This window comes from Dipodomys merriami, unplaced genomic scaffold (genome assembly GCF_024711535.1).
Source record: "Dipodomys merriami isolate MVZ:Mamm:240054 unplaced genomic scaffold, mDipMer1.0.p SCAF_116, whole genome shotgun sequence".
In the NCBI taxonomy this organism is placed as follows: domain Eukaryota; kingdom Metazoa; phylum Chordata; class Mammalia; order Rodentia; family Heteromyidae; genus Dipodomys; species Dipodomys merriami.
This window is the reverse complement of record NW_027202449.1, coordinates 2,244,170-2,262,745: the sequence shown is the minus strand read 5'-3', so window position 1 is coordinate 2,262,745 and position 18,576 is coordinate 2,244,170. Positions and strand designations below refer to the sequence as shown.

The 18,576-nt window shown below is 46.2% G+C and overlaps 1 protein-coding gene across 2 annotated transcripts in view; it reads right to left on the bottom strand.

The window, feature by feature from the left end:
- LOC138822870 (membrane-bound transcription factor site-1 protease) overlaps nt 1-18,576 on the bottom strand; it is a 45,725-nt gene that overhangs the window by 17,143 nt on the left and 10,006 nt on the right. For both annotated transcript variants that reach the window (XM_070015834.1, XM_070015833.1), the window contains 10 exons: nt 17,830-18,087; nt 14,837-15,040; nt 13,427-13,537; nt 12,937-13,046; nt 12,199-12,315; nt 11,337-11,404; nt 7,140-7,242; nt 4,733-4,884; nt 1,573-1,734; nt 199-343 (listed from right to left, as the gene is read on the bottom strand). In XM_070015834.1, coding sequence (XP_069871935.1) covers nt 199-343; nt 1,573-1,734; nt 4,733-4,884; nt 7,140-7,242; nt 11,337-11,404; nt 12,199-12,315; nt 12,937-13,046; nt 13,427-13,537; nt 14,837-15,040; nt 17,830-18,087 — 1,430 coding nt within the window. The remainder of the gene's footprint in view (nt 1-198; nt 344-1,572; nt 1,735-4,732; nt 4,885-7,139; nt 7,243-11,336; nt 11,405-12,198; nt 12,316-12,936; nt 13,047-13,426; nt 13,538-14,836; nt 15,041-17,829; nt 18,088-18,576) is intronic.

Sequence of the window (18,576 nt, the reverse complement as noted above, 5' to 3'; positions counted from 1 at the left end):
TAGCTGTCAGAAGCCACACTCGAGACACTGAAGCAAGAAAGTAAACAATGTCCTCACCTTTTGGGGCAGGACTGGCTACGAGAAACCCATGTCCCCTATAGAAGAGAAGGGCAACTTTCCTTTCTACACTTCAGGACAGATAACTAAGGCAAAATGTCTAGGCCATGCTAGGTCACCGTCCAGTCAGAGAAGCATCACCTTATCCACAATTCTCCCAGTGACACCCATGCCATTGAGGATGGTGACATTAACGATTGTTGGCATTCCTCCATAGTAGATGGGCTGTGAGCAGTAGGGCCACATGTAGGGACACTCAGTCAGGTCGATGTAGCTGGGGCTCAAGCTGGAATAAGGAAGAGTATGTCAGAAACACAGGCCTCTTAGTGACCGAGGAGCAGGAAACAGTGAACCATGGTCTGGCTTGCGGGGCTGATGTGATGTGAGGAGCTTGCTATGGGGCGCTCCTGGGTTCAGAAGGCTGCTAGGCAGTTGGTGGGAGCACCTGCCTCTGGAGGCTGGAACTGTGGAGCTGCTCTGGCTAACAGAGAACAAGTGTGTGGCCAGCCCCAATGGAAACCTAGACCGAGCCCCAGGAGAGTGTCCCCGCCTCAGAGCAGCCAGGAAGAAGGAGTTAGGAAGCTAAGCCAGGAGTTCTCGAGACTGTGCAACTGAGTTGTCCTCTTTCCCCACAGGTCCCTCTAAACTCTCACTGTGCTGCTGAAACTCACAACCATACACTCAGCTGAGTCCATGAGTGCTAGCAGAGCACAACCCACAGGGACATGGACAGAACTGGTGTGAGGGCTGGAGGAGTGATCAACACTTGTTTCAGTTTCCTTTATCTCAAATGAATCCTGCTGGGCCAGCTCCATTCCTAGTTCAGCACGAGGGGCATCTAACAAATGGGTATGGCCATGTGACAACAGAGAAACTCAGATCCACAACTAAATATGGTCCATAAATCTAAAATCACTTCAAAACAGACCAAAAAACAAAAAAAGCCCCCCTCAGACCCATCAAGAGAAAAGACCTGACAAAACAAGTGCCTGTCAGTCTCTAAGAAAGCCAGTTATGTGATAACGAAGGCTAGATGAGCTATCTAGGGTAGGAGGAAATCATGCCCCACAAAATGCAGTGAGTTTCCAGATCCTGGACAAAGAATGCAAGGGGAACGTGAAGGGCAGCGTCGTGGATTCCTTGTAAGACAGGCCTAGTGGTGGCACCTTACTTTTAACCTGTATTAAACGATATCAGCTAAGGTGGTGTCAGCGGGGAAAGCTGGAAACAAGTTCTTGAGGATTCTTTCTTGCAAAATTTCTGTAAATCTATGTTAAAAGTTTAAATATGCCAACAGGGAGTTGCCATTTTCTTTAACTACTTACACTGAAGGTAACAGAACTTAGGTGACTCAGTGGGTTGAGTTCTGCCGTCAGCACACTAGTAAAAGCCGCACCATAACCCAGAACTGAGCACCCAAATGCGAGGCTGAGTGTCCTTGAGGCTCTTATGTGCAGAGGGAAACATCCAAGGGACCAGTGAAGGAGAAAGGCCCACTGAGACCAGCACACCCACCTTGCCTGTGGCTTGTAGCTGTTGAGGATCTGATAGGCTCTAAGGAGATCCAGTTTGCCATGGCCTTGCTCAAACATGTTGGCTCCAGGAAGCCTCCGGGCTGATGCGATCAGGGCCTGCTTCATACTGGCAGGATTCACCAGCTCACGTTTCTGGACTGTGCTGCGGGAGAATAAAAATTTGCTCATTTCCTCTCAGTGAAAGAATGAAAACTGGACTGTCCCTAACTGCAAAGGTAGGGACTGGGTAGCCCTCCCAGTCTTGTTTCAGTTCTAACAGGAGTTTCTTGGGTGAAGCCGAGAAAAGTGACTGGCTGCTGCACCTGCCTCAGGATGAGCTGTTCAGGAAGTGACCTTCCAGATGGTTTTCTGAACAATGATTTTATCCAGCCTGTTTATGCAAAATTAAGTTTCCCAATAATGATGAAATCTATCACATAGGTATGATCCTCATGAGAGGGGTGAACACAATCTGGGACATCAGCTGGCTGGGGAAGAAAATGAGCATAAGCGGATGCTGGAGAGGGACTCAATGCAGGATGGGACAGAGGTGTGGGCTGGAGACCAAACCTTTGTCTTTTTGTTCCGGCATCTGGAGGATGAGTCACCCAGGTGGATGAGGCCTGGATGTGTGGACCTCGGACGCTTTCAGCATTTCACTGTCAGAATGCATCTTGGAAAACTAATACCCAGCTCTACCTAGCCAGGAACTTAGGTAGCTCTATCATTAAAACATTCATTGTGGTCTGTAACATTCATTTTTGGAGTCTTCATTTCAGGCATGAGTAGCAGGAAATGTTTCTCTTTTACTATTTGTCCCTATTTTAACTTTGTTTTACTAAAATAACTCCTTGCTATCATTAAAAAAAAATCCATTTTGGTCTACCTATAGATTTTATACAAGTAAATTTTAATCTCCAAGCTGGGAGGAAAAATCAATAGGCACAAAGCCTTGGAATATTTCTGCATGACAGTTTGGTCTCAGGGGTAGGCAAGTTTTCTAAATGGAAAATCTGACAGAAGGAGGAGACAGAGAACGATTAATTCTTAATGACAGAATAAAGTAACTGCTAGAAGCTATAGGTCAATAGCCCTCCTTCACTTCCTACCTATAAAGCAAAGGGAAAGGTCAGGCTCCACTTCCCTGTGGCTCAGCATCTATCATGAGCTATTGTCAAGCTACAAGGTATTCCTAACATCACAATAGGTGTTTTTATCTCCAGCAGGAGATGAAAGCAAAAGCTTTCCTTGATGCTGAAGCTGTCTGCAGTCACAGCTGTCACTGGGAATGGCGAGTTCCCATCTTCTCATCCCCCTCACTGGGCAGCACAGAGGTGACAGCTCCACTGAAGCTGGAACCCTCACTTCCTGCTAACAATCACAGCAGGTGGGCGAAGTGGACCGTGTTTTGTTACCAGAATGCACAACACTAGAAACAAGAGCCCTGGCTGAATCTCTGGCACTTGGCAAGAACAAAAGCATGAGCAAGCTATACAACCGGGCTTCCCTCCCCAACGCATCTCAATGTGTGCCTGCGGGAGAGAGCCACACTAATGGGAGAGATGATGTTTCTAGCAGCAAAGGCAACTCAGAGGCCACTGCAGCACTTTCTAGAACCTACCTCTGACCTGCAGGAGTGGACAGATACTTGACCCAAGTACTAATAAACAAAATAAATTCTGCCATCAGAAGCTAAAATAAACATGCAACTCACTTACTTAAAAAAAAAAAATTGAGGGGCTGGGAAGGTGGCTCAGTGGTAGAGTGCTTGCCTTGCATGCCTGAGGCCCTGAGTTCGATTCCTCAGCACCACATAAGAAAAAAGCCAGAAGTGGTGCTGTGGCTCAAGTGGTAGAGTGCTGGCCTTGAGCTGAAGAGCTGAGGGACAGTGTCCAAGCCCAGAGTTCAGTCCCCACGACCGGACCCCCCCCCCAAAAAAAAAAAATTGAGGATAGGAATGTAGCTCAGTGGTAGAGTGCTTGCCTAGCATCATGAAGCCTCAGGTTCGATTCCTTAGTACCACATACACAGAAAAAGCTGGAAGTGGTATTGTGGCTCAAGTGGTAGAGCGCTAGCCTTGAGCAAAAGAAGCTCAAGGACAGTGCCCAGGTGCTGAGTTCAATCAAGCCCCAGGACTGGCAAAAAAACAAACAAGAAACTACAACAAAAACAAGAGTGTCCAAATGTGGACCTCAGCTAAACAGAAGTCAATTTACTGAGGGATAGAGGGGTGAATACAAGCTCCAGAGGCTGGTGTTTAGCCCAGTGAGGGTGAGCCCACGAGGTTCACCTGACCACAGGCAGGGCAAGCAAGATTCCACCCTACCTCCCATGTCTGAGAGCTCTCTACCAGGCACACTATCTGCAGAGACGGGCCTGTGCCTCAGCTCTGCTCTGCCGTAGATGAGATTTAACAGGGAAGAACCCAGCCTGTCTCAGCCCCTCACGGTCCAGCCTGAGCTGCCACAAAAGCAAACAAGGACCAGCTGGGCGCCGCTGGCTCACGCCTGTCATCCCAGCCATCCAGGAGGCTGAGATCTGAGGATCACAGTTAAAAGCCACCCTGGGCAGAAACGTCCATGAGACTCTTATCTTCAATGAACCACCAGAAAACTGGAAGTGGTGCTGTGGTTCAAGTGGTAGTCTTCAGCTGAAGAGCACCCAGGCCCAGAGTTCAAGCCCCACAACGGACCAAAAACAAAAACAAAAAAAACCCAAACAAACAAGGGTCACTGAGAAGATGGACATGCTCACCTGCTTCACAACACTGCTATCTCTCTGTAACCACAACATCAGAGTGGGCATATTAAGTGGGTACAACAAAGCTGACGACTCCTAACAGAAACAGGACATGAAAAAGATGCAACTTCTTCCCCGACCAATACATGGCACTCAGGTGAAGAGAAAATGCACAGGTCTAGCACACAATGTATTTAAAACCGCAGTCAATAGCTATTCTCCACACACAGCGCTCTCTGGCTTCCTCCAGATTACAAGGTGCATTGGCATACATCACCTAACCCTAACAGTGGGGACCCTGCCTCTCCTGCAGAGATAGCACCAGTCTGCATGCCTTGAGCCCCAAACCCACTGTCTGCTCCACTGTTGCCCCTTTGCCCCAAGGTCAGATAGAGCTGACACTCTGTGCTGCACATGCTTACCTCACTAACAGGGTGACAGCGCCAGCGACCACTGGAGAGGCGACACTGGTCCCTGAGAGGGCCCTGCACCCCCCTTTCACACCAGAACCTCGCACTCCAGCACCATAGGTGACAATGTCAGGCTTCACACGACCATAGCCTCCTGGTAGTTCCTAGAAACAAGAACAGCTTGGTTTCCCCTGGAACCCAGGCACATAGCCACGTGGGGAAAGGAGTGAATAGATTAGGACAGAAACACAGGACTTCACACACTGAAACCTGAGGCAGCTACAGGCTCGAATCTGAAATTCCCTGTAAACCAGAAACAAGCTTCAGTGCTAGTGTGGGATTCAGAATCATTTTTAGTATGTTTTACAATACCCAGTAAAAGAAGACAGCCAAAAAACAAATTATTATTATTTTTGTCTGTCATGGGGCCTGAACTCTGGGCCTGGGCGCTGTCCCTCAGCTCTTCAGCTCAAGGCTAGCGCTCTACCACTTGAGCTACAGTGCCACTTCCGGTTTTCTGGTGGTTTATTGGAGATAAGAGTTTCACAGACTTTCCTGCCCGGGCTGGCTTTGAACAGCGATCCTCAGATCTAAGCCTCCTTAGTAGCTAGAATTACAGGCGTGAGACACTGGCGCCCGGCAACAAATTATTATTATTTTTTTTTGGTTGGTTGTGGGGCTTGAACTCTGGGCCTGGGCGCTGTCCCTCAGCTCTTCAGCTCAAGGTGAGCGCTCTACCACTTGAGCTACAGCGCCACTTCCGGTTTTCTGGTGGTTTATTGGAGATAGGAGTCTCACGGTCTCTCTTGCCCGGGCTGGCTTTGAACCACGATCCTCAGATCTCAGCCTCCTGAGTAGCTAGGATTACAGGCGTGAGCCACCAGCGCCCGGCAACAAATTATTTTTTAAGTGCTAGTATTTTAGCTAGTTGCTAAAACCAGACACTAGTCAATCTGAATAGAATTGAGAAACTACTCTCTTTAGATAAGTTTTAAATGTTAGAAAAATCAGAAAACTAAAAATTAGAAAAAAAGTAGCATATTTCTGTGTGTGTGTGTGTATGCATGCACATGGTCTGTTTCAAAGGGAAGAAGAAGCCAATGTAGAATGACCAAAGGCTCACAATAAACTTGCAGTCAGTTTAAGCACTTCTTAAGTCTCCTGAAATTTGGAGCAAAATGAGAAGTACAACAGAAGCTGATGTTCCTTTCATCCTTCCCCCCTTCCTTCTTTTTTCTTTTTGAGATACATTCTTATTATATAGCCTAGCTGGCCTTGAACTTGTTACCACCACACTTGGCCAGGATCTTAAATTCTGTTGAGAAAAAGCATACCAATGTCTCACAAAAGGAATGTAGGAGGATCTGTGGGCACCGAGGAAGACATGTCAGCCCAAGCACTCTCTGTAGGTAACTAAAGAACACTGCTCAGACTGCCACTAAAAAACAAGTCCCCGATGAGGGCCAAAGGCGTGACATCCCGTCACAGATCAATGAAGACGCCTACACAAGAGCCTGAGACTTGCACTGGCAGAGGCCAGGTCTCCTCTGACCGAGGAGTACAGATAAGGACACATGGCACAGCACCAGGTGTGGTCCCTGTGCTGAGTGGGGTCTCTGGCGTGCAGGCAGTGGCAAATCCAGCAGGTGGCATCCAGTGAATGCATCAGGAAGGGAGCCCTGGCAGCTGACAGAAGGGGGCACCCAGGAGCGCACAATGTCTTGCACTAAGGCTGCCATAGAAGACTATCCCATGGAGTTCTGCAGATGTGAATGAGTCCCAAGTGTGAATCTGGAGCCTTACTTGGGACCTCGAGTTGGAGGTCCTACGCAAAGTTTGAGCACCAAGAGATGACCTGACACCAAAGAATGCCAGGGCAGGTGTCCCCCAGCCATCTCAAGGGTCAGAGTACTTGAGTGTCACTCTGAGAAAGTTCCAAATTCCGAATCAAATTTCAAGGGCAAGGGAGGGTGAACTCACCATGAACCCACTGGGTTATAAACTTGCTGGGAGTCATTCTGATTGTGTGAAACTAAATACTATTATTTCCGTGTTAGCAGATTTCATATTAAGCTTTCTTACTGGATTTACTTTGAAAGGTGAAAAGCAAATCATCTCAGTTGCACTGAGGAGCCCTGAGGGTGAGTGAGCAGAGTCAGCTCACCTACGAGCAAGTTTTACTCAGAAACAAGCCAAGAGGAGGAGGAATTGGGAAATGGCCCTCAGAACCATTCACACCTCACAGTGGCTCTGGATGCTAGACTGAGACAGCACACACCAAAGGAGCTGGAAGTTCTGACTTCCTGAAGAGCACACGCCCGCAGCCCTGGCTGCTTATCTACTGTGTGCTAAGAAGTCCATCTCAAGGCTCACACCCAGGCTCTGGGGGCCAACGTTAGACTAGTACAGGAAAGCATACCCAAGTAGTCATTCCCCTGGAAGAAAAGCGGGCGATGTTATCTTCAAAGTCAATGCCACCCACTCCAATCACATCCATCTGATCAGCAGGATTATTCAGAGTGCTAAATTGGGACACACAAAAAAAAGGGGGGAGAGAAATAATTTACAATGAATCATTCAAACAAGGAAAAACACTGCCAGAAAAATCTAAAGCTTCCTTAGGTTCTTCTGTGACAAGACCTGTGCAGCTCTGACAGCCTGCTACCCTCCTCGGTCTTGTGAGATGCCATTGCCCTGGTCAACTCCACACTGTTTAACTACTACCTCTCACCTGCAGCGCTCTTCCTCTTTTCCCTCTTCTCCCTGTCACCTTACCACACAGGCAAGTTTCCTCTTTGACTCCAGGCTCCCTAACTTGCTCCTTACTCTGAACCTCCACGTGTGAACATGTCACAAATCCACCACCTAACTACATATCCTCACATCACTTCTGAGTTGTTCCAAGTGTACTCATTCTGCTTCCTCCACCAGATTAGCCCCAACAACATCACCGCAGAGGATGAAGCTTCATTTGACCTTTAGCAGTGCACCTCACTTCTTCAGACAACGTGGGTACAACTATTACCTTGCCATCTTCTGCCCTTAGAGAAAGCCCTCAGAGAATGGCCAGCAAAAAACAAAAACAAAAAAACCCAAAGCTGTTCTCTCCTGTACCTCAAGGGTACTAGATGTGCAAAGAAGCTACTGTGACATTAGTAATGACAAAAGCATACAAATTCTAAAATCAACATGAAGTGCTTCTGAAATAACCAGTTATGTGCTTAGACATGCACACGTCTAAACTCCATTATCAAAAGGAAAAACTCTTTGACAATTCAACAACTGTAACAGATTCCAAGACTGCAGTGTCTTCAAACTATGCCCACTCAACAATGACACTGACATCTGAGCTCAGTGGGGACAACATGCCACAGGGAAGGGAGACCATTCAGAGGAAGCAGGCTTAATGCTGGATGTCTACACAGGCCTATGATTCTAAGGAACATAGGCTAACTGAAGTCACTAGTAGAACCTCTCACTGAAGCCATCAAAAGAACACTGCCTTCCTACCCTCCCACCCATCCACTCTTGATCTGTCAATACCTAACACACTCAAGAGTGTTAAAAAGGGAAGCTATTGAGAGGACTGAGCCAGAAAATCAAGACATCACTGCTGGTACTGAAAAGGGGAGAGCCACGACTGCAGACTCAGGTTGGGGTACAGGGCCCCAAAAGAAAGATCCTGGCAAGGGGCCTGGCTTGGGATGGACACACGCCTCACTTTCAGCCAGCATGTTTCCGTCCTCTACTCTCCCAATGCCCGAGCTGTCAGCCTGCGCGTGTCTCCAGCTGGGTGATAGGGATGGTCACATGGCACTTACCATCACTGCAGGAGGCACTGCAGATATCCAGGTCCATGTGTGCACCACAAGAACAAAATACGCGGAGACAAGGCCTTCCTCTCTAAGTTTTCCCAACAACACAACTTAAATTCACTACTCTGATTAAAAATGGTCAAAGACAACTTCCCACAAAAGCCATGGGGTTTCAGGAGGGCAACTGTGTGACAAGGTAGTAAGAACAGCATGGAAAAGAGCAGACAGGTGTGAACAGGAGGACTAGCAGCAGGGTCGGAGAGAGGGAATATGAAATAAACACAGCTTCTACTACAGACACAGGAGGACCAGACCTGAGGTAAAGGTGCCAGCTGTAAATAAAGGTGAGCCAACAGGTTCTGACTAGAGTTGGCAAAAAGTGGCTGTGGGCCCAATCAAATGCCACCTGTTTTTGTAAGTATGGTTTTACTGGAATACAGCCATGCCCATCAACTTCCACATAACTCATTGCTGCTTTCATGCCACAAGGCCAAAGCCAAGTAGCAGAGACTATCTGGCCACAAAGCTTGAAATGTTTACTCTCCGACCCCTAACAGGAAAAGTTTGCCAATTCCAGCCTAGAATTTCAAAGCCCTTGGAATATGTGGATTTTATCGACTACTCAGTACAATCTAGTGCAAACTACTGAGTAAAAAACTGCTAGGGAACTATTTGAACAGAAAAACAGACAAAAAGGAAGGCAACATCTGTGTGGTGCTCTTCCTACAGCCTAGCTCCACCACTGTAACTGCTATGTGAGCAGTCCTGTCACACCTGTCATTCCCTATGCCCCCACTCAGTGACAGGCAATGACCTAGGGCTCAGAAAAGGGAAGGCTCTCAGCCTGGGGGCAGGTCAGCTCAAACCCTGGACCCACTGATCTATACCAGAAGAGCTGGAGTGAAAAAGACGAAATGAAGGAAGAAGAGCTAGAAACTGACAAGCTAGCAAGTGGGAATTAAGCAGAGATGTCAGAAATAGAAAGCAGGGGACCAGGAGGAACACATGCAAGGAAAATGAGAAAACCTAACAGGACTGCACAGCAACTAGAGCTTTTGGGAGGGGAAGTATGGGAAGGGCAGTCCACCCACTGACAATTATATCTCACAACACACATTGCTATGCCACAGCCAATCCAGAACCTTGGACCTCTTGCAAGGGGAGAGTCATCTTCTAAGCTAAGCTATTCATTATTTATGTCTGCTCACCTACATAAACACCAACTTTACATAGCTTAGCCTCATACAATGTGGTGGGTGCTTTGCATTAGCTCCCTTTATCCTCCAGACAACCTGCCTTCCCTCAGCAGGTGCCTCAGCCCAGGCTGTCCAGCTGGCTTTGGTGCATGTCCACACCAGAAGCATGTGCACACAGGGAGAACAGACATTCAGTCTCTCCCCCACTGTACACAGCACATGGAACATACATCCAGCATTTCCTCTCTGCCTTGGTTAACTCAAACAATTCTCCCAAGTCAATAACACAGGATGCTAAACACAAGAAATTACCTACACACATTAAACACAGAATAAAAATCAGAGGTGCAGGTAGAAAGAAAATTGAGATCTAAAGCCATACAGAGAGGCTAGTGGGCTGTGTTTCTTGCCACTTGGCTCCTGCTGCTCTCCTACTTGAGGTCTCTCACAAGCCGCTAGGTCTCTCACAGCAGGAAGCATTTTCTTACTCCTGGAGCTTCATAGTGTATACCCCATCTTTCCCAGAAAGGCAGGCATGCCTCTACTTCTCCTTGAACCCCCTGTGCTTTATATATAGTTATATTCTCAATACATACTCAGAACCCATTCCTTCCTAACCGTCATTTTCCTGACCTGTTTCAGGGAAGGTAGAAAGAATATTAAGAAATTTAGTAGTATAGGGGAGGGGAGGAGGATGGGAAGGGATGGGAAGGGGAAACAAAGGAAGAGATTACAATGCTTGGTAAGAAATGTACTCATTGGGGCTGGGAAGGTGGCTCAGTGATAGAGTGCTTGCCTTGCATGCATGAGGCCCTGGGTTCGATTCCTAAGCACCACATAAGTGAAAAGAAAAAAGCCGGAAGTGGCGCTGTGGCTCAAGTGGTAGAGTGCTAGCCTTGAGCTGAAGAGCTGAGGGACAGTGCCCAGGCCCAGAATTCAGGCCCCACGACCGGCCCCCCCCCAAAAAAAAAAGAAAGAAAAAAAGAAATGTACTCATTATCTTGCCCATGTAATTGTAACCCCTCTGTACAGTATTTTCACAATAAAAAAAGAAATTTAGCACTATAACCACTCTGGTACATCAACTTTGTAATAACTACTTTTAAAAAAGAAATAAATGAATTTGGGCCTTTAAATGGCTATTTGTAGCAATTTAAAAAAAAAAAAAGGGAGCTGGGAAGGTGGCTCAGTGGTAGAACGCTCGCCTAGCATGCTTGAGTCCCTAGGTTCGATTCCTCAGTACCACATAAGCAGAAAAAAAAAAGCCAGAAGTGGCACTGTGGCTCAAGTGGTAGAGTCCTAGCCTTGAGTTGAAGAGCTGAGGGACAGCGCCCAGGCCCAGAGTTCAGGCCCCACGACTGGAACCCTCCCACCAAAAAAAAAAAAAAAAAAACAGAAGAATGGCCTTATGCTGACAACTGCTAAGCAGATTGGTAAATACTCAAGGTTTTCTTACACATTGTTGTTTTATTTAATTGACAGTATTTGTTAACACACACGCGAGTATTAGATACAAACAAGTACTTGTAGACATGTACAGACTGACATAATTTTTCAGTTGTTTCAGGGAAAGTATTCCAAAACCACTCTGTTGAGGCCACTTACCCATACAGAGGTCCATCGTTGCCAATAGCAGAAACCATGATAACATTGTTAGCAGTTAATTCCCACACCTACAAAATTAGCATGCATTTAGTTAATACAAGTATGCCACTCTAAACAGTCAACACATAATTATAAAACCCTATGACTTCAACAATCTTCAAAAGGAGGAGCCTCTCTAAGCCGGGCGCTGGTGGCTCACGCCTGTAATCCTAGCTACTCAGGAGGCTGAGATCTGAGGATCGTGGTTCAAAGCCAGCCCGGGCAAGAGAGACCGTGAGACTCCTATCTCCAATAAACCACCAGAAAACCGGAAGTGGCGCTGTAGCTCAAGTGGTAGAGCGCTCACCTTGAGCTGAAGAGCTGAGGGACAGCTCTCAGGCCCAGAGTTCAAGCCCCACGACCGACAAAAAAAAAAAAAAAAAAAAAAAAAAAAAAAAAAAAAGGAGGAGCCTCTCCAAGGCAGTGTGGGCATGACAAGGTAGGCACATCTGGACTGTTCTCTACACGAGAGAGAACAGTACCCATGATGCAGGACTGAGCAGTGCAGGGCACACAGCTCACTAGCCTGGTTCAGGAAGACATGGCGTGGAGTGGAGGGGAGGGGAGCGGAGTGGAGCAGAACAGAGCAAAGGAGAACAGAACAGAACAGAGCAGAGCAGAGCAGCTGAGCAGAGCAAAGCCTATACAGGTTAGAAAGGAATTAACAGGCCTTTAATCCACTGGTTTATAACATACAAGTCATTAAAGCTCATGTCAGTATCTGTTTTCACAAAGCTGTCACTTGGGTAAGAAGCCACTAACCCACTGGAAATGACAGAGGTGGGAGACAAAAGAGTAGGAGCTACGCAATAACTTGACCAACCTTGTCAACAAAGGGGTGATCCATGAAGTCAGGGCCACCAATGCTGAGGTTTAGTACATCAATTTTCTTCAAGATGGCGTAGTTGAAGGCATCCAAAAACCAAGACGTGTAAGACACCTAGTTAAATTAAAACACCTCCCAGTGTATCAGTGACCCTTTTTTTTAGGATAAAGAATACACTCTACATAAAGCATAATTTGTGTGTGTGTGTGTGTGTGTGTGTGTGTGTGTGTGTGTGTGTGTGTGTGTGTGTGTGTGTGTGTGTGTGTGTGTGTGTGTGTGTGTGTGTGTGTGTGTGTGTGTGTGTGTGTGTGTGTGTGTGTGTGTGTGTGTGTGTGTGTGTGTGTGTGTTGAACTAGGGTTTGAACTCAAGGCCTCATACTTGCTAGGCTGGCACAATACCAACGAGCCATGCCCCTAGTTCTTCCATAAGTATCTTTTAAAACAACAACAACAAAAACCTCAAATAAATCTCAAGCACAAATGAAACAGAAAACTTAGGAATCACTGAACACAGTGGGCCTGGAGCGAGGTCTTCAGAGCTCAAGGTAGGTCAAGGCAAGTGGTGGTAGAAGGGCAAAGTCACACAGAGACAGAAAGGACTAGGGCAAGGCTCTAGCACAAGTGGGGCACTAGAGGGAAGCTTGGCATCACTGACAGGCACTACTTATAAACACATTTTTACTTTTTACATTTCAGGATGGGTCCCATCAGTTTCAGGGGTCCTCAAACACCCACCTGGTTGTTGGTAAAGACCCTGAAGATATGAAGCTCTGCATCTGGGGCAAATCCTTGGCATTCTCTCATGCTGGCAATCACGCCTGCCACAAACGTACCATGGCCCAGACCTATGCCCACAGGAAGAAGAAGTCCTGTGAGACACTGCCATTTTACAAGTGCAATGCTGCTGCCAAGCCATCTATGTAAATGTCATTCTCCAGCCCCACGGGAGACCTTGGTGGTACTCCACTGTCCTATACCCAAACTGCTGCCACTGACCCCCGTGGTACCCCCACCTGGCACCCCACCTCCGCTTCCCTACACCTCCTGAGATCTTCAGAAAAGCTTCTGTCATACAAAAAGGCACAAACAAGTGAAGTCTGACCACATAACTGTGGTACACAGACTGTGGACCATTAGCACACGGAAAAGCACTGACATGGACAAGGACAGGAAGGAGTGACAGCCTGAGGCCCCCAGGGGCCACTCTCTGTACGCTGACACCTACCATCATCCAGAGTCCGCTCATTGGTCCAGTTGGTTCTCTCCTTCACATTCTTAAAGTGGGGGTGCTTCTCGCTCAGCCCAGTATCAAAAACAGCAACCCTGACATTTGCACCTATTCCAAAATGAAGAAATACAAGATCATATTTGGAAACATCTTTCTAAATTTGTGTCTATAAAATCAAGTTATGCATTTTGGTGCATACTTGTAATCCTAGCACTTGATGGGGGAGAGAGGGAGGCAAAGGTTGAAGGCTTAAGTTCAAGGCAACTCTGAGCTACAGACACAGACACACACAGACACAGACACAGACACAGACACAGACACAGACACACACACACACACACACACACACACACACACACACACACACACACACAGAGTCTCTGAGAAAAATGTTTCTAGTGATTACAGAGAATTTCTCACTCTAAAAATAACTTAAACAGGAAAAGAAAATAATTTTACTAAAATGTCTGTCTAAACTGGGCGCCGGTGACTCACATCTGTAATCTTAGCTACTCAGGAGGCTGAGATCTGAGGATCGCAGTTCAAAGCCAGCCCAGGCAGGAAAGTCCGTGAGACTCTTATCTCCAATAAACCACTAGAAAACCGGAAGTGGCACTGTGGCTCAAGCGGTAGAGCACTCGCCTTGAGCTGAAGAGCGCAGGAACAGTGCCCAAGCCCAGAGGTCAAGCTCCACGACCGACAAAAAAAAAAATAAAATGTCTGTCTACCAGGTATTAAATGTTGAAGTATCTCTGAGATGGTGAGGGTATCAGGATAAGAAACCACAAGAGAGGCAAATCTTCAACCAGGAGATTGAAACCTAACCACCTGTGACAGTCTACAGGCAAGACTCTGGCTTATACTTGAATACGGGAAAAAATTCTCACATTAGTTCAAGCAGGAATGTTCTGCATGATGGATGGTAAAACAATGGAACCTTATTGCTTTTATTTCAAAGATATGACCTTAATAGTTTCTCATTCTGAAACAGATCAGCAAGGGGAGTCAGTCACTAAGTCATTCTACATACAAAGCACCAAACTCAAGTGATAAAAACTGATTTTCACAAAATTACACAAATCCAGGTGACCATCTTGCAACATGATCTCTTTCCTAGGAAGTACAGACCTCTAAAGACTGCCAGCCAGCCCAGGCTTTGTGTGTATGTTGATAGGAAATAAATGCTCTGCAATCTGCCATTCTGGACTCAGGACACATCTGGTGCCATATAGAAAAGTCACAGACACAGATGCCAGCTACCAGAAGTCAAAGACAGGTGTAGCTCACTGCATGTTGCTCAACAAACAGCAAGGACAAACACATAAGGTGGCAGGGCCATGGCACTGGGCACTGCACAAGATAGCCTCTGACACCAGACTTCCCACAGTCCCTACTGAGGGCACATACCTGTGTAGCCCATCTGCCACAGCACATCTGCCTGTAGTGTCTGAGCAACCTGGCGTGGAATGGCTCTCAGCAACCGTCTACTTGAATGCCTTCCAGTGGCATGCCAGAAACCAGAGCCCAGAGAGAGACTGGCCCTCCTCAGGGGACGTGATGACTGCCACTTCTGGCTCCAGCGAGTTTCATTACAAGGCACAACAGGGTCCGCTGGAGCCAAGAAAGAGAACAATCAGAAAAAAAGAGAAAAATACACCACACTACAGCAGTGGTTCCTTGAAATCACATTTGAGGAGAAGTGGAATTCTCTCCTTTTTAGGATTTTTCTCAAAGCAGTAGAACCGTATGTAGTTCCCATACTATTCCCAAACTGTCCTCTACTTAGAATTTTCTAACCAAGGTAAGGCAAAACAGGACTAACAAATTTTAAGAAGTTTTGCTAGGTGTGGTAGTACATGTCTATAATCACAGCACTTGGGAGAGGATTTTGAATTTGAGGCCAACTTGGGCTATATAAAAAGTTCCATGCCAGACTGGATTACTTATTGAGACCATCTTTTAAAAAAAAAAAAAGTTCAATTCTGTTACTTCATTTTTCACTAGCAGCTTGTTCTCACTAAGCCGGAGAGGAATAAACTGGCCACAAGAAGGTCATGAAGCCTTACACTACTGCCTTGTGCAACAGAGAAAGGCTATGTTGGCTACTAAATCTATCTCTGGCTAAACCTTTTATTCTGGTGGAGGGAGGAAGGAGAGGGTTGGGAAAGGGTCTCATCTCAGGCTGGCCTTGAACTTGGAATTGTTCTGCCTCAGCCTCCTGAGGGCTGGTATACAGACCACAGGTATGCACCATCATGCCCAGCACATAAGAGCCTTCCAAAACTATGCATTGCTCAGTATACTAATATTCTTACCTGGTTAAATTTCACATTTCATAACCCAGAATAAATACAAGGGGGAGAAGGAGGGAAAATTTCTGAAGATAATGGAACAATTCTGTATCACAATGGACTATATACTTTGGGGGGAGGGGAGTAATGGGACATGAGCCTCAGATCTCAGTCTCCTGAGTAGCCAGGATCACAGGCATGAGCCACTGGCACCTGGCTTGGACATATACTTTTGCCAAAACTTAGTTGCTAAGGATGATGCATTTTCCCATTTGTAAATCAATTTTTTTAATGGGAGAGAAAAGTGAAACAAATACAAGTTTTCTTTTTCTTTCAGTAAGTTCATATTATAATGCACCATCCATTTTAAGAACAAACCTATACTAGCAGCTGTTTCTAACACAAATGACTCTCCCAGGCTTAGCAGGTGACTCCTAGAGAGAACAAAATGTGGAAGCCCACTCAAAGTCAGCTATGTGAAACAAGTGCTGGCCCAGCCTACACACCCCCTGCATGGCACTGCTGCTCTGCCTGCTAAGTCCCTTCAGAAATAACACTGGAGTTACCAACACTCAATCAAGGGTCAGGCTCTCTGCTTCACCCTGAGTGACTCACACTGCACTTGCGCTATAAAACTCAGTTGTAACCTTCACTATTTAAGAACAATTTAGAAAACCTGTAGAGCCATCATGGAACAGATACCTTCATAATACCTTTAAATACTGTCTTGTGGACAACAGGTTCATTTAGTCTGAGGGCTCATGGGATAGAACTAAGGCTGAAATCCAGGGCAGAACAGGATCATCCAAAACCAAGTGAAATGGTCTTCAAGTTAGAGGAAGAAACCATCACCATTCCACATCATTTACAATATTCTGCACACTCCTGAGCTATCTTTAAATGCCTGATTTCATTTAATCTTCCAGGAGCCCAGTAAGGGAGGTGGTAGATCCATTTTAGGGATAAGGAAAAAAAAGCTTCAGTGAAAAGGAGTTTACTGCTCAAGGGCACCACTAAGGGTAAGAAGAGCAGAGGCTCTATGTGTCTTTGTGGAATGATGCACATAGGACCACCACCAGGACAGTGTAGGGTTCCTGTGCTAAAACATTCTAGAGTGCTCTATGATGAAAAAAACAAAATACAGATGAGTTCAAGTAAATACAATGTATGCAAACTGGCCAACTATCCCAGGTTTAATTTGATTTTCCTGGATCATTTTAGGGTACTATTACCTTTTAAGGAGAAAAAAATAACACAAAACATCTGGACTAGCAGAAAGGACTCTGAAGAAGTTAGATCCCAGAAGTCTGCAGCTGAGTCAAGAACTAGCTTCCAACACTGTATGTTAACTTTTCAAAAAATGCATGCACGAGGCTCCCAACCTAGTATGTGACAGATATTCCTTTTAGTGAAGGAAAGGACAATAAACAGGACTAGCTAAAGCAGCTAAAACTATTTTCCTGGTTCATGATGAAGAAGACGGCCCTTTTGGCGATATACACTTTCGAAAACACTGCATGGTAGTTTGAACTTTTTACCTGAGGATAACTCTATGCTGACCTGAACAACTGGGATGGAGTGGCAGCTGTGGCCTTGGAGCCAACATGGGGAGCCAGACCCCCTTCCCCTCACCCCTGTGTCCGGCCCAGCTGAGACACAGTTGTTCATAGACAGGAGGCTGGGACAGAAACATTAAAAACCAAGAAAAGATATTTTATAACAAAAACCTATGCTGAGAAAGCCAAACTCAGGCAAAGAGGAGACACAAAGGTAAGGTCTATGGGGAAGGTGGCACATGTCCCAGCACTCAGAGACTGAGGCAGGACTGACTCCCAGGCCATCCTGGGCTATACAGCAACACTGTGTCACCAGAAAAAAAAGACAAGGTTGTTTCCCCTTCAGTAGTTTAGGGGCCCCAAGGTGATCCTGGACAGAATCCCTCCTGACAAGAGCAATCGCACCTCAACTGCAGAACCTCAGGCTTCCTTTACCGCAAAGCCACAGAGCCTCATTGTACATGCCAGCCAGTAACATGTGGTAACACACCGCACTGCCTCCATGCTTCCTGCAGTGTGAACCTCAAGGGGACTAAAGAGGCCCGGTACTCACGCTCAGCAAATTTCAGGGAACGGAAGACCCTCCTCTGGGGCGTCACCCGCTTGATGTTGGGGTGGCCCTCAAGCGTCAGCAGCCCTGTCTTCTGCTTTTCTTTGATCTGAATCACCTCAAAGTCACTAGGGTAGTCACTGGAGGGATTGTTCCGAGGTATAATTCTCCAGTTGTCCACTTCACTGCTCTTCAGGGCGCTTGAAATAAATGAATTTCTAGCTTTGGCTGTAAAATAGCCGTTGAAAGCCACAATATATTCTGAAATCAATGATCACAAAGAAAAATAAGGATATATGTGTATATAACAGAGTACATGTAATATGAACTTCCACCAGTAAAAGAAAGTAGCCCTAAAAGCCCAGAGTAAACAGAACAGATGGAAAGGAGTCTGGGGCCTGGAGCTCTGAATTAAGCCAATTTCACAATACACCATTCAAAACTATACTCCTATGAGAGCTTTATCAGTTGTTGCTGTTGTTTTTTAACAAAACTTTTTATCTAAGTAAGTATGAACTTACAATGAAAAATAGTTTTTCAAAAGGAAAAAGGAATTTAGAGAGTCAAGTGATCTGTTTTCATTTTGCTAAAAATGAACATACAACTGGAGAGTAGATGAAATGGCCTATTTGCTTCGCTATCACACTTGGACAGTTGGGCTTTAGAACATGCACTCAGCAACTCCAAGCACCAGTGCTCCTGTCAACAAGGGTATTTGTTCCACAGAATCAAGTAGCCTGTGTTTCTCAC